This window comes from Phacochoerus africanus, chromosome 10 (genome assembly GCF_016906955.1).
Source record: "Phacochoerus africanus isolate WHEZ1 chromosome 10, ROS_Pafr_v1, whole genome shotgun sequence".
NCBI classification, from domain to species: Eukaryota; Metazoa; Chordata; class Mammalia; order Artiodactyla; family Suidae; genus Phacochoerus; species Phacochoerus africanus.
In genome coordinates this window covers 30,478,053-30,493,459 of record NC_062553.1, presented here as the reverse complement: position 1 = coordinate 30,493,459, position 15,407 = coordinate 30,478,053, and the positions used below count along the sequence as shown (strand labels likewise).

Sequence of the window (15,407 nt, the reverse complement as noted above, 5' to 3'; positions counted from 1 at the left end):
CTTAAAAAAAAAAATACCCCTAGTATTGCCAAGCTGCTTTTCTAGAAAAGCCACAACCAGATCCATTCCCACCAGCAGTCCTGAGAGCACCTGTCCTACCACACACTTGGCCAGCACAGTGTACAGTTATTTTAGTCTTTTTCATGTATCAAAAAAGAACACATTTAAGTTCCCCTTGTGGCTCAGCAGCTTAAGAACCTGACAATAGTGTCCGGGAGGATGCAGTTGATGCCTGGCCTTGCTCAGTGGGTTAAAGATCTGGCATTGCCATGAGCTGTGGTGTAGGTCGCAGATACGGCTTAGACCCTGTGTTGCTGTGGCTGTGGTGTAGGCTGGCAACTGCAGCTCTGATTTGACCCCTGGCCTGGGAACTTCCATATGCTGCCAGTGAGGCCCTAAAAAGAAAAACAAATAAACAAACTAGAGAACAGGGATTGATGAAGTATGACCTTAGGGTGAAATCTGGACTTCCATATCCCTATGACCCATGAGCTAAGAAAGGATTTTACATTTTTAAGTGGAAAAAAAATCAAAAGAATGTTTTGCGGCATGTGAAAATTATGAGATTTGAATTTTAGTGTCCAAAAGAATCCAGTTCTCTTGGAACACAGCCATGCTCACTCATTTATGTGAGGTTCACGCCAAAACGGCAGAGTTGAACAGCTGCAGCAGAGACTCTATGGCCCACACAGCCCTGCCATCTGGCCCTTTACAGAAAGTTTGTTGACCCCATCATAGAATGTGGCAAAATCAAATCACCGAAATATTACAGTGACATCTTTTAGAAAAATGGACTTTTTCAGAGGCAGTGGCCTACACTGGTTGAGAACAGAGTCAGACTTAATGGGCTGACAGCATGAACTCGAGCAGGTGTTGCCTCACCTCCTTTGCCCCAGTTGGCTTATCTGTGAGATAGTGAGAACCATAATAGGACACGTGTGTGCAGTCTTGAGACTGTTATTCTTAGAAAGACCTGCTTGAAAGGTTGGTCTTTGGCTGGTATCTGGGCACTTGGATTTGGGGAGCATTCTCACCACTTCCAAAGCTGAGAAGAGTGGCTCTCTGTGCCTGAGCTCTTTGTACAAACCATGGGTTTATGCTGAGCACCTGCTTTCTGGAAGCCTGCAGACTTGGTACATGTCAAGCAGGGGATGCCGATGAGAACTCCCCGCATCAAGACCAGCCCCAGGCGCCGACTCTCTCACGCATGTCCTGGTAGATACCATCTTACTCAGGTGGCCCCGAGGCTGAGTGGGTCCTGCGTGACTTCATGGGGTGGGTGTGGGTGACCCTAAGGTGCAGGCACCTGACCTCCAGACCCGGGTCTGCACCTTTCCCCTTGGCCGACGAGGCCATATCCTTCCACTGTGGTCAGTTTTAGCTTCAGCACTACTATATGTGAAGCTACACGAGTCCTCCTAGTGAATTATCAAACTGGAGGATGCTGGTTGCACCACTCTATGAGGTTGTTGCAAGGATTATTTTTTAAGGGCCTCATCTGCAGCATATGGAGGTTCCCAGGCTAGGGGTCGAATCAGGCTGCATCTGTAGGTGCTTATACCACAGCCATGTGGGATCCACGCCACATCTGTGCCCTACACCACAGCTCATGGCAACGCTGGATCCTTAACCCACTGAGCAAGGCCAGGGATCGAACCTGCAACCTCATGGTTCGCTAGCTCTTACCAGGCTACCCTCCAACATGCGGGCAGGGGCTCTTCTCAGTACTCACGTGACGGAAATTTGCTGATATTGTTGGCCACCCGGATAAGCATACGCGCCCCTTTCATATGATCTCCATTTTTAACATGAATCTGAAATAAATGACAATTTTTACTCTTCTTAGAGCCTTAAATTAACCTTAATTCATGCTTTATTCCCCCTATAAACCACAACTTGCTTGCGACCCAGAATGGGCTGCTTGTGAGGTCCCTGCAGCCCGACTTGGCTAATGCCACTTGGGGTTCCTCCCTTATGTCCCAGCCTCCAGTAGCTGCTGCCTGGCACCTGGCCTCAGCCCTGCGCTCTGCTTTCCCCTTTGCTCTAGACCACTTGTTGTGAGTTCAAAGCCGTGGCCCATCTCTTACTGCCGTTTCTGGGGGACGGACAAGACCAGCTTTACCGAGTGGTTGTGAGACCCGCGAGCTGAGTGAGGCAGGAGAGAGGACGAGGTGTTATAGGAGGAGGGCGCTGCCTGTGTGGGGAAGGGGCATCGATGAGGTTAAGGACAAGTGGGTCTGGGAGGCAAGGAGAGGGTCCACTTAGGATGACATGAGGCTGGAGCGTCAGCAGGGCCACAACATCACTGCAGCTGTCCAGGGGGACGCAGACAGACATGCGTCAGAAGTGATAGTATTTGGTGAGAAGGTGAAGCTCCAGGCACCAGGTCTGAGCAGATGCGGGATGGTGTAATTCACTGCGCGATGCAACCTAATTAATCAATGTGAACCGAACCTAAAGGCGGGGAAGGGAAACCCCTGTGTCCTGCCCTCGTCCTCCACTGACTCCCTGGGCCTCCGACTGCCCGGCCCAGCCATCCACATGCCAAGGTCCCAGGCTGTCCAAAGGCCCTGTCCTAGTTCCTCCCTACTTGGGGAGGAAGCGCCTGCCAAAGCCAAGACTCCATTCCCCTGAAATGCGGATGACTTTCTCCAGCCCTTTGTGTCAAGATGCCTGGGACAGTTTCACATCAATTAGTTCTTACTTGATTACGTCCAGTAGTTTCCCCTTTGATACCACAAGCAGTTAAAAAGCTTGAAGGGAGTTCCCGTCGTGGCGCAGTGGTTAACGAATCCGACTAGGAACCATGAGGTTGCGGGTTCGGTCCCTGCCCTTGCTCAGTGGGTTAACGATCCGGCGTTGCCGTGAGCTGTGGTGTAGGTTGCAGACGCGGCTCGGATCCCGCGTTGCTGTGGCTCTGGCGTAGGCCGGTGGCTACAGCTCCGATTGGACCCCTAGCCTGGGAACCTCCATATGCCATGGGAGCGGCCCAAGAAATAGCAGCAACAACAACAACAACAACGACAAAAAAAAGACCAAAAAAAAAAAAAAAGCTTGAAGATGTCTGGGGCTGAAATAAGAGACCAGAGCAGAGGTGCAAGGGTGCTCTTCAGTGGGAGGGGAGGAGGAAGTGATGGGCCAGCTCTTAGGGCTGGAGGACAACAAAAAGACTCCAGAACCATCCCAATGGCTTACGGTGGAAGAAAGCCCTGATCTTGGAGGGCTTCTTATGAAAATCCCTATTTTTGCTCCCTCTTCCACTAGTTTCTGTCCTCCCTTCCCCTCCAAAGGCTCCATTTTACCGGATTCTGTACCCCCAGCTCACTGGCACCACCACTTAGGTCTGAGGCTGAGAAAACCCTCCCGCCCTCTTCCTAGTCCTTTCTGAGCAAGAGAAGGGAACATAGCCCTGGGGGGATTGCAAGCTGGAATTCTAAATTTCCCCTTACAGTCAGTACTCTGGACCTATGCAGCCCAATGTGGTAGCCACTAGTCACATGTGGCCATTTAAATTTAAAAATTAAGATTATATAAAGGCTGGAGTTCCCATTGTGGCATAGCAGAAATGAATCAGGCTAGGAACCATGAGGCTGTGGGTTCGATCCCTGGCCTCGCTCAGTGGGTTCAAGATCTGGTGCTACCATGAGCTATGGTGTAGGTGATAGGTGCAGCTTGGATCCTGCATGGCTGTGGCTGTGGCGTAGGCTGGCAGCTGCAGCTCCGATTCGACCCCTAGCCCGGGAACCTCCATATGCCGTGGGAGAGGCCCTAAAAAGCGAAAAAAGGATTCTATAAAGGTTAAAATTTAGTTTATCAGTTGCATTATCTGTATTTCAAGTGCTCCATAGCCAGGCTCATGGATACAGAACACTTCCATCACTGTAGAAGGTTTTACTCTTATGGACCATAATTAGGATCTAAATCATTCATGATTGCTATAACCTAGGAAGTTTTGAAATTAGGTAAGTTCCTGTGCACTAGCCTGAAAACCAACTTAGCATTAATATGGGAAGATGAACTCTGGCATAAGTGAATAGTTGAAAAAAAATATGTAAGTTGGACTCTACCTGCATTTTTACAAAGATGTGTTTATATATAAATATGTATATTTATATAAAATTGTATGTTATAAATACATATAACATTTATGTAACTTGTACACAGAAGTATTCCAGGTTTGCATGCTCTTTTTTATTGAAAACTACTGATTAAAAAATGCAATAGACAACTGGAGTTAAATATAATTCTAATGTGTTAGAAAAATAAAAGGGTGCACATGTGTATTTTAAACGCAGTGTTAACTGTTGCATCTCGCAGTGAACTTAAAGGGAAAATTATTTTTTCATTGTGCTTTTCTATAGGCTCTAAATTTTCTTGTGACCATCAAGATGAAAACTAAAGAGTATTAAACACATTAGAACTGTATAAAATCCACTATCTTAGAATTAATAAGCTAAAAGCTCTGGCTAAACAAAAATGTTTTAAGTAAATCTTTTTTGACCAAGTAATACATATATATGCTTCAAAAATCGAAACAAAATGAAAAGATATAGGAGTTCCTGTCGTGGCTCAGTGGTTAATGAATCCGACCAGGAACCATGAGGTTGCGGGTTCCATCCCTGGCCTCGCTCAGTGGGTTAAGGATCCGGCGTTGCTGTGAGCTGTGGTGTAGGTCGCAAATGGGGCTTGGATCCTAAGTTGCTGCAGCTCTGGCGTAGGCCGGTGGCTACAGCTCCGATTGGACCCCTAGCCTGGGAACCTCCATATGCAGCGGGTGAAGCCCTAGGAAAAAAGGCAAAAAGACAAAAAAAAAAAAAAGAGAAGATGTACTATATGGAAAAATATGTTCTCCCTCTGCTCCCCTGATTTGGTGCCATGCCTCCTCTGTCTCATGTTTTGACCCCTTCAGGACACAATTTTTTAAAGTGTATTATCCCCCCCACCCCACCTTTTACGGCCACACTGGCGGCATGTAGACGTTCCCAGGCTAGGAGTTGAATCCGAGCCCTACACCACAGCCACAGCCACACTGAATCCTTAACCCACTAAGTGAGGCCAGGGATCAAACCCACATCTTCATGGACACTATGTCAGGTTCTTAACCTGCTGAGCCACAATGGGAGCTCCAGATTTCTAATTGCATTTGCAGTGACTACACAAAAGGCAGCGTATGGTATAATTATTCTGTATCTTGCTTATTTTCACTTCGAGATACAGAGATCTAGGAAACTGCTCTAAGGGAAAGGGGCCCTGAGGAAAGGCCGGCAGGCGATGAGCACACCTGGCCCATTGCGTCCCGTCACCGGAGGCCTCACCTTCACCAGGATGTAACTGTGCAGAATCATGAGGTTGGTGGCCATCTCGGAGGGGATCTTGATCTTCTGGGCTTTCAGTTCCGCGTACATGCTGAAGAGAACATCATGTGCGTTCCGATAGTTCCCTTGAAAAGAGGAGGAGGTCCAAGGACATTCTTACTGCAAAGGATGCCAGCTGAGGACCTGCCACCGTTTCGCAGGTGGATTGTGTTCGTCATTAGCCGTATCTTAATCGTTTCTTATATCAACTAACATGGTAGTTTTTCCTGTTGTGATATCAGTCCCTCAGGGAGAAGGGCCAACAGGACGTCTGGCCCTCATGTCCAACAGGTCATCAGGTTCTGGGTCCCCCAGATTCAGTTCCCCATGCCCCCAGGCCGCTGCTAATGCCTCTCGCCATCCCTCTGCAGTGGGGTACTAACAGGTATCCTTCTGAGGAACGCCATTCTGAGGCCTGCGTTCTGATTTCCGAGTGTTCTTGTAAAAACCACAAGCCTGGAGTTCCCCTCATGGCTCAGTGGTTAACGAGTCCGACTAGGAACCGTGAGGTTGTGGGTTCGATCTCTGGCCTCACTCAGTGGGTTAAGGATCCGGCATTGCCATGAGCGGTGGCGTAGATTGTAGATGCAGCTTGGATCCCGAGTTGCTGTGGCTCTGCAGCTGTAGCTCCGATTAGACCTCTAGCCTGGGAACTTCCACAAGGACAAAAAACAAAAAACAAAACCCCGCAAGCCTCACCCCCAGCCCCCAAACCTCAAGGTTACAGCCAACAGGAAACCCTCCAAAGGTCTTGGGATCAAGTGCACATCCTCAAGCAGAGGACTTGAGCCCCTCAGGATCTGCCTCTGTCTGCCTTTTGAACTGCCTTTGCCTCCACTCAGTCTCGGGCGATGCCGCAGCGTCCCTGAGCGTGGGTGTCCCCTCCCCACACTGCCCTCTCCCTCGGCTCCCGCTGGCTCATCCTTCCAAATCAGCCGAAGCATCTGCTGCCTTCACTCACCTCCATCCTCCAACTCTCCCCTCAGGATGAGGGGGATCCCCAGTCCTGGGGCCCTTTTCATGTATTTCTTCTTTTTTTTTTTTTTCCTTTTTAGGGCCACACCCATGGCATATGGAAGTTCCCAGCTAGGGGTCAAATCAGAGCTGTAGCTGTTGGCCTACACCACAACCCCATCAATACAGGATCCAAGCAGAGTCTGAGACCTACACCACAGCTCACCGCAAGGCTGGATCCTTAATACACTGAGTGAGGCCAGGGATCGAACCTGCATCCTCATGGAGACTATGTTGGGTTCTTAATCTGCTGAGCCATGACGGGGACTCCTTAATGTCTTTTAGTCTGGCCCTTATCACCCTGTATATCAGCTCTGAATTGAGTTTTGGTCTCTCCTATTCATCAGGAGTCCTTGAGAGCTGACCTGGGGCTCCGTCCTCTGAGTCCTGACTCCTCCCATGTATCTGACAGGCGGAGGTGTTAGATAAACATAAGCTGAAAAAAGAATGGCTTCTTTAATTCCATATTTTTCCCAAATAGTATTCCATATTTATGAACGTCTAAAAAGCATCAGCTTGCAAAAACCAGTGAAAACATCAGACTAATTCTCTGACTTTTTCAATAAATATTTACAGAGCACAGACACGAGCAGAGCTATTCCAGAGATCCTATAAACTGTCCTTGCATATTAAAAAGAACCAGGTCTATCATCATACCACATCCTCTTCCATCTTCCACTGTCCCTTATACTGTTAAGGCCAAATACCTGGGCTGGAAAGAAAGTGTAGGGACAGTATCGGGGGTGCTGTGAGCAGTCAGAGAAGTTGTCAGCAGGAGACAGAAAGTGTAAGCCCGGAAGAGGCGAGGAAACAGCACCTGACACAGGAGGCCTCAGTGGAGTCGCTCCACGTCCTCCTGTGATGGTGAATTATTTCTCCTCTGAAACCTAGAAATGGTTATTCCCCTCGTCTTCTGGGTTCGAAGCCAGCCTAGATTGGGCACGGGCAGAGAAGGGGCTGAAGCCTGACTCTACCACTTGTTTGGGGAGGAAAGCATGCATGTTGGGGACCCACCTGCAGACTGCTCTTCCCTGGCGATGATGATGGCGGTGCGCGCGGCCTCTCGGTACTGCTTCAGCGCCATGTACAAGCGGAACAGGTACTTGGCATCCTGACATACAAACCGTTAGAGAAACATCACTTGCTGCATTAGCTAAGGGGAGAAACATCTCAAGTGTGCATTTCAGTTAGAATCACATTCACTTTCTAGTAGCGGTTTTAAGAAAGTCAATGGGGAGTGCCCATTGTGGCTCAGCGGCAACAAACCCAACTAGGATCCATGAGGATGTAGGTTCGATCCCTGGCCTGGCTCAGTGGGTTAGGGAACCAGCCTTGCCCTGAGTTGTGGCGCAGGTCACAGACATGGCTTGGATGCTGTGTTGCCGTGGCTGTGGCGTAGGCTGGCTTGCCCCTAGCCTGGGAACTTCCATATGCCATGGATGTGGCCCTAAAAAGAAAAAAGAAGGAGAAAAAAAAGAAAGCCAATGAATAAAGAATTACTATTATTATTATTATTTTGTCTTTTTGCCATTTCTTGGGCTGCTCCCGTGTCATATGGATGTTCCCAGGCTAGGGGTTGAATTGGAGCTGTAGCTGCCAGCCTACACCGTAGCCACAGCAACACGGGATCCGAGCCGCGTCTGCGACCTATACCACAGCTCACGGCAACGCCGTATCCTTAACCCACTGAGCAAGGCCAGGGATCAAACCCGCAACCTCATGGTTCTTAGTTGGATTCGTTAACCACTGAGCCATGACGGGAACTCTAATAAAGAATTATGTATCAACTATTTATCTAGGGTTTAATATGTGCCAGGTAGTATACTAAGTACTTAAGAAATAACAATTCATTTAAATCCTCATTCTCTGCCTGGGAGGACGGCCCAATTATATACTAATTTCATTGATGAGAAACCGAAACGCACCAGGACCCCTCAGAGTCCTGACTGAACTGCAGAGGTCTGGCTTCAGAGCCTGTGATCCTAACCCTAGACCACAGGGTACTGGGGTTCTCAGTCCGTAGAGCCCTCTCTCATGGGCTTGAAATGGGAAGGTATTCTTATGCAATGCACCAACTTCACAAAATTTCAAAAAATTTTACACCTATATAAATTTATCTGGCCTTTAATTTTTTTTTTTTTTGGCTCATCTTCTATTCCTGTTTTCTTTGAACAATTTCATATAGGTGATGCTGGTTTCCTGATTATTAGGATAGGTGGATATAAGGTGAGGTGGTTGGGCCGAGTTTAAGAGCCCGTGCCCTTTGGCAGGTTGACAGCCTCCCTGGGTCTCAGTGTTTTTATCTGTAAAACACAGGAAAGGGACTTGGGGATTAGGATGGCTGCGACCCTCTCCGGCTGCGACATCCCAGCACCTTGGATCCAAATCAGTTACCGTGGCACTTTCAAAAGCACTGGGGTGAGGGGGCACTGACCCTCCACGCAGTTGAAAATCAGTGTTTAATTTATCGTCGGCTTCCCAAGTCCCCAGTTCCTCTGCATCCTCGTATTCAACCAACCCGGGAATGTGTACGACTGTAGTATTTACTGTTGAAAAAAACCCATGAATGGGGGGACGTGGGCAGTTCACATCCGTATCGTTCAAGAGTCAGCTGTACTTGAGTCCTTCGCAGGCGGGTCCCCTTAAACACTGAAGCATCAGGGAAAAAAGGCTCGGCGGGGGCGGGGTGCAATCTCCAAGGAGTCTGTCCTCATTAGGACTGAGAGGCGACCAACTTGTGCACAAAATCCAAGAGTCACATATTTTGAAAATATGTTCTTTGTGTGTGTTTTAGGGCCGCGCTTGGAGCTTATGGAGGTTCCCAGTCTAGGGGTCTAATTGGAGCTGCAGCTGCTGGCCTACACCCCAGCCACAGCAACGCGGGATCCACGCCACATCTGTGACCTACACCACAGCTCACGGGAACGCCGGATCCTCAACCCATTGAGCAAGGCCAGGGATCAAACCCGAATCCTCATGGATACTGCTCAGGCTCGTGACTGCTGAGCCACAAGGGAAACTTCCTGAAAATATGTTCTTAATGATTTATTTCCACTTTACATATAGTGAGTTATTTTCATGCTAAACAGGATTTTTATTGATTCTCATAATTTCTGAAATATGAAGAAAAGTACACTGATTTTTAGGAAGTAGTGCTGACTCAGACTTCCAATAAGCACTTTCGTAGTGTCTGAAGGAATTAAAACTCTGTAACTTTTGAGAAAAATTGTGGGTGATGAGGACTGTTACCCAGTGGATGTGGCTGTTTCACAGAGGGTGATGCCCATTTCAAAGAGGGAATGTAGGAGTTCTTGTCGTGGTTCAGTGGTTAATGAACCCGACTAGGAACCATGAGGTTGCGGGTTCGATCCCTGGCCTCGCTCAGTGGGTTAAGGATCCGGCATTGCCGTGAGCTGTAGTGTAGGTCGCAGACAAGGCTCGGATCCCAAGTTGCTGTGGCTGTGGTATAGGCTGCCAATTCGACCCCTAGCCTGGGAACCTCCATATGCCGCGGGTACAGCCCAAGAAAAGGCAAAAATAGAAAATAAATAAATAAAAACAAAGAGGGAATGTACATAAATATCTAAAATGCGGGGTCTGTCTACATGACCTGAGGCTGCACCCAGAGAGGAAATTTTGTAAGTCTCTGATGCAAAAGCCATAACAGGTAAAAACACAGCAGAAGAAAAAGGTTTTCTTAACCATACGTAAGACACTTCAGAATGCCCGTGGAGAGAAGAACCTGAGTACCTTCGGCATGCCATCACTCTCCCCCATAAGGTGGTCTATCAGCTGACTGGTCAGCACGTCATCCTTGGCTTGACCAACCTTTCAGGGAGAGAAAGAAACAGTTAAGTTCAGCATCTTAAACCTAGGAAGGAGGGTGGGGAAGGACAAATAATCTTCCGCTGAGGAGATGGAATTTCTTAAAGTGTGTAAAAACACCTAGAGTCAAGTGCCTGAAACAGGATCTAAGTGCGGGGTCTGTCTTCATTCATTTGCAGCGTCTCCATGAACAAAACCCATCCTTAGAAGCTATAGCTTTCTAAGTTGCTATATCAAAATACTGCAGTGCTGGAGTTCCCACTGTGGTGCAGTGGAAATGAATCCGACTAAGTATCCATGAGGATGCGGGTTTGATCTCTGGCTTCGCTCAGTGGGTCAGGGATCTGGCATTGCTGTGAGCTGTGGTGTAGGTCGCAGATGTGGCTTGGATCCCGAACTGCTGTGGCTGTGCTGTTGTGCTGCTGTAGCTCCGAATTGACCCCTAGCCTGGGAACCTCCACATGCCACAGGTGTGGCCCTGAAAAAGCGAAAAATACATACATACATACTGTAGTGTTATTTAGACACACAGAGAGAATATACTTCTTGGCTGTTTCAATAAAACTTTCTTAGGATAAATGACTGTGACACAGAGGGAGTAACAGCTTGAGCACAGGAACCAGGCCTTATTGCAGCAATGTCCTGCCCAGTGCCTCCTCTCCAGCAGTTCCCCGGGGACACATGCCCTCTTCTGGGATGGTCCCAGAGGAGGGCAGGGAGCTGGAAATGTGGGTTGGAATCCTGGAGAGCACTCTGGGCTGGAAAGCTACATTTGCGAGTCATCTTCATAAAGCTCAGAGTTAAATCACTGCTGTGTGGGGAAGTGCTGATCAGGAAAATTCCTTAGCAAACTGGAGGACAGAAAGATGTTGGTGTAGTTAGTAGGAACAATTACCAACAAGGTGAGGAGGCTTAAGAGTCTTGCACCTTTAAAAAAAGGGGGTGAGGAGTTCCCATCGTGGCTCAGTGGTTAAGGAACTGACTAGTATCCTTGGCCTCGCTCAGTGGGTCAGGGAGCCAGTGGCGTTGCCGTGAGCTGTGGTGTAGGTCACAAATGTGGCTCGGATCCAGCGTGGCTGTGGCGTAGGCTGGCAGCTGCAGGTCTGATTCAACCCCTAGCCTGGAAACGTCCACATGCTGCAGGTGTGGCGAAAGACAGACAGACAGACAGAAAGGAAAGAAAAGGAAAAGAAAAGAAAAGAAAAAAGAAAAAAGAGAAAGGCAGAGACAGAATGCTGAGGACCACTTCCGTGATGAAGGCTGAGAGGGACCATCTGAGGAAGAGCCGGAGAGCCAGAAGGAGCCTGGTTTGAAGGGAGTAAAAAGTTCACGAACGATGCGGCCTGACAGTATAAAATGCTGCCATCCCATGGAACAGAGTGAAGGCTGAGAAGAGAGACCTGAGTTTAGCAAGGAGGAGATCAGCGAGCCCCTTTTAGAGAAGGGTTCGGGGGTGGTGAAGGCAGAAGCGGAGTGCAAAGAGGAAAGCAGCCCCTGCACAGCGAATGGCCTCTGTGTGGTCCATCTCCCCACCGGGTTGGCTCAGGGGATGGTGCCCGGCCAGGGGTCTGTGACTGCCCCCTCTGCCGACATACACACCAAGAAGGTGTTTTAGAACCTGGAGGGTATAGAGGATGGGAATGGGGGTGGGGGAAGGAGGAACATTTTTTAAGATGGTCTCAGATGATCAAGGGCTACGTCTTCTGGTTGAGAATCAGCAGGTACAAATGCAGAGGCTGTGAAAAGATGCAAGTGCTGAATAAAGGTGATTTTCTTCAGGGGAGGGGGGTCTCAAGGTGGAAAGGAGATGAAGGACTGGAGGGTTGGGAAGGAGACTAACATCACCCGCACGGCGCTTCCACTGAGCTGGGGCCAACGTGGGTTCATTTCAGTAACTATTTCCACCTTGTGCCCAACGCTCTGTAAAGAGATGGGCTTTGGACCCTGAGGAGCTAGTCCCCTGAAGGGGCTCAACTGCAGCAGTGAGGGAGGGTCCACCCACTTTAACCGGGTTCTGGGGAGGGCAAAATTTCATCTGGAGGTCAGTTCAGGAAAAGCTGTATAGGAAGTGGAGTGTGAAGTGGGTCCTGCGTGAAGAGCAGGCGTTTGAAGGGCAGGGAGTGCAGGAGGGAGGGTGTGCCAGGTGTGGGTGACAGGAGCGAAGGAACAAGGGGAGGGGCACCTCAAGTCCTCAGGTCAAAGTGGCCAGTGTGGCTGCGGCGCAGAGCACAGGCCCAGCAGAGCGTGACAGGCAGTGAGGTTGGAAGGAAGACTTAGGTTTCAGCCCTAGCTCGAGTCCTCTCCACTTGGGCATCTTAGGTTGGTCCTACAGGCTTCCGGGACCTCGGATTCCTCATCGGTGAAATGGAAGCTAGACTGGATCACCTCCAGGGAGATCTAAGATGCCGTGATCTGTCAAGGACAGCCTGGGAACAAATCACCAGGCCACCGGAGCTAGGGAATGAAGTGTGTCCAAACTGGACTTGAGAAAAAAAATTACCCAGTAGTGAAGTTCAGAAGAGATCTGTTGGAATGGGATTCCCGAGTAATCCCAGTAATGGATGCGGAATACGAATATGTTGATTTTAAAGACATGTCCCCGACCTTAATAAAATTTAGTAAAATAGTCAGTATAGGATTGAAGAATACCAATAAAGGGAGAGAAATCTGATAGCTGTAAGGGACATCTAGAGTTCTGTCTGATGTTGCTTCTTTCAACTATTCTGAGAAGTGCTCCTGCCTCCATGTCAACCATGGGCTTCTAGTGGGACTGCTGTATTTAGAGGACCCCCACTTCCATGGCCACAGAGGTAGGAACATTTAGGTGGGGGTTTGACCCAACTGGTCCAGGCATGATAGTCCATCCCTGGAATTATCAGCTGACTGAGCCTGTAATGAACACCTGAACTAATCAAGTTGGAGCCCTTCTGCATTTCTGAGTTTGGGGCCAGAGTTCCCGTCTCTTGATAGGAAGGTGGGAGGTATACTCCTGGGAGCTGCTGGGAGTCTTGATTCTGGCTTCCTGGAGGTGTAGGTCTTAGAATTTGCTGTGGATATGCAGAGAAAAGCAAAGAAACCGTTTTTTTTTTTTTTTAGAATAGCCTGTTTTGAATGGCCAGAGAATCATTTCCACTCTTTAATAATCCCCCTGCAACTCCAAATTCAGATGCTTTTAGAAAAATTAATACTAATTTTGGTATCACAATAAAAATGTCAACATTCTTCCTGAAAAAGCTTAGAAACACTGATCAGCTCAGGAGCAGTGAATATTCCTAGAACACAAATTATAGTCTCTAAATAACACTTCTCACTAAAAGGAATCAGAACTCCTTAGAGAAATGGCTGGTTCCAGAGCTCGGACAAGAAATACAATCTGGGATCCAGCACTGTCACTGCTGCAGCTTGGGTCCCAACCATGGTGCAGGTTCAATCCCTGGCCTGGGAAATTCTACATGCTGGGTGCGGCCAAAAGAAAAAAAAGATAGGAGTTCCCGTCATGGCACAGTGGTTAACGAATCCGACTAGGAACCATGAGGTTGCGGGTTCGATCCCTGCCCTTGCTCAGTGGGTTGACGATCCGGCATTGCCGTGAGCTGTGGTGTAGGTTGCAGATGCGGCTCGGATCCCGCATTGCTGTGGCTCTGGTGTAGGCCGGAGACCACAGCTCTGATGGACCCCTAGCCTGGGAACCTCCATATGCTGCAGGAGCGGCCCAAGAAATAGCAAAAAGACCCAAAAAAAAAAAGAAAGAAGAAAAAGATAAAGAATGAATGGGGAGTTCCATTGTGGCGCAGTGGAAACGAATCCGACTAGGAACCATGAGGTTGTGGGTTCGATCCCTGGCTTTGCTCAGTAGGTTAAGGATCTGGCATTGCCGCGAGCTGTGGTGTAGGTTGCAGACGAGGCTCGAATTCCATGTTGCTGTGCCTCTGGCATAGGCCAGTGGCTACAGCTCTGATTAGACCCCTTGCCTGGGAACCTCCATATGCCACGGGTGTGGTCCTCAAAAGACAAAAAAAAAAAAAAAAAAGAACAAATGGGATTTGTAATATCTTGTACCTGCAAGGAAATTGCCAAGGACTAATAGGACTATGTAAAAAAAAAAAAAAAAAAAGTCAAAAGTAAAGGGACAATTTCGGCCTCAAAAATAATATCAACTGCAATACATTGAAATACATGAACTACACTAAAAATCCACGAGTTCATAATGAACAAAATCACCTCATTAGTTACTTTTGGAGGATGTCAGGGAACCAACTTATTGTTCTGAAATCTAGTAAATGAAAACAAAAAAATAATCACGTATTTACCTTACTTTTCCTTTTCAGGGTAACCAAATAGCTCATATGGAATTCAAAAGGAATGAAAGAATTAGAATATCTTTTTGCTACCCCCAATGAAATAATGGCTCTAGGTGTTAAAAATTAATTGGCTGCTAAAATCACTAGGTGAAAAACTGATGGGAAGCCTTATAATGACCGCATCAAGCTGAACATACCTCCATGCCCACACCCATTACTCATTTTTTTTGGAGGGGGGTGGGGCATATGGAAGTTCCCAGGCCATGGATCGAATCTGAGCCACAGCTCAGACCTATGCCCCAACTGCAGCAATACCAGACCCTTAACCCACTCCGCTGGGCCGGGGACAGAACCTGCACCACCTCAGAGACACCACCAGATCCTTAACCTGCTCTGCTACCATAGGAACTCCCCCAATAGTCAATCTTGACACCATAAAAAGTGAGACGATAAAAATTATGGGCTGTTATGGACTGAATGCTTATGCCCCGCCTCCGCAGGAATCAAATCAGCTGGCTCCTTGATCTTAGACTCAGCCTCCAGAATTGTGAGAAACAAATTTCCGTTGTTTAAGCCACCCAGTCTGTGGTACTGTGTTAAGGCCACCTGAACTAAGATGCGGGCTGACTGACGTGATGAAATAAGAGGTCCACAGCATTATCTATGAGGTTCCAACATTATCAAATCCACGTCTAATTGAACATCATATTTAATTACTAGTTAGCTGGATACGGAGGAGGTAGAGAAACGAGAATGCAATCAGCTAAATCTAAAAGATGTCAGGAATCTCTCAAGACAAATAACCCATTTTCTTAACAATAGATGATAAGAGGGTAAAGTGAGAGGGGAGAGGGGAAAAAAAGGAGAAGGGAGAAGAAAGAAGGAAGAAAGAGGAGGAAGAAAAAGAAAAGAG

At 48.0% G+C, this 15,407-nt stretch overlaps 1 protein-coding gene across 1 annotated transcript in view; it reads right to left on the bottom strand.

Annotated features, from left to right (window-relative positions):
* The window catches only part of WDR19 (WD repeat domain 19), an 89,474-nt gene that overhangs the window by 11,742 nt on the left and 62,325 nt on the right, over positions 1 to 15,407 (bottom strand). Inside the window, exons 29-32 of the mRNA XM_047799311.1 lie at positions 10,119 to 10,196; positions 7,383 to 7,479; positions 5,316 to 5,440; positions 1,733 to 1,814 (exon numbers count right to left, since the gene is read on the bottom strand). Coding sequence (XP_047655267.1) covers positions 1,733 to 1,814; positions 5,316 to 5,440; positions 7,383 to 7,479; positions 10,119 to 10,196 — 382 coding nt within the window. The remainder of the gene's footprint in view (positions 1 to 1,732; positions 1,815 to 5,315; positions 5,441 to 7,382; positions 7,480 to 10,118; positions 10,197 to 15,407) is intronic.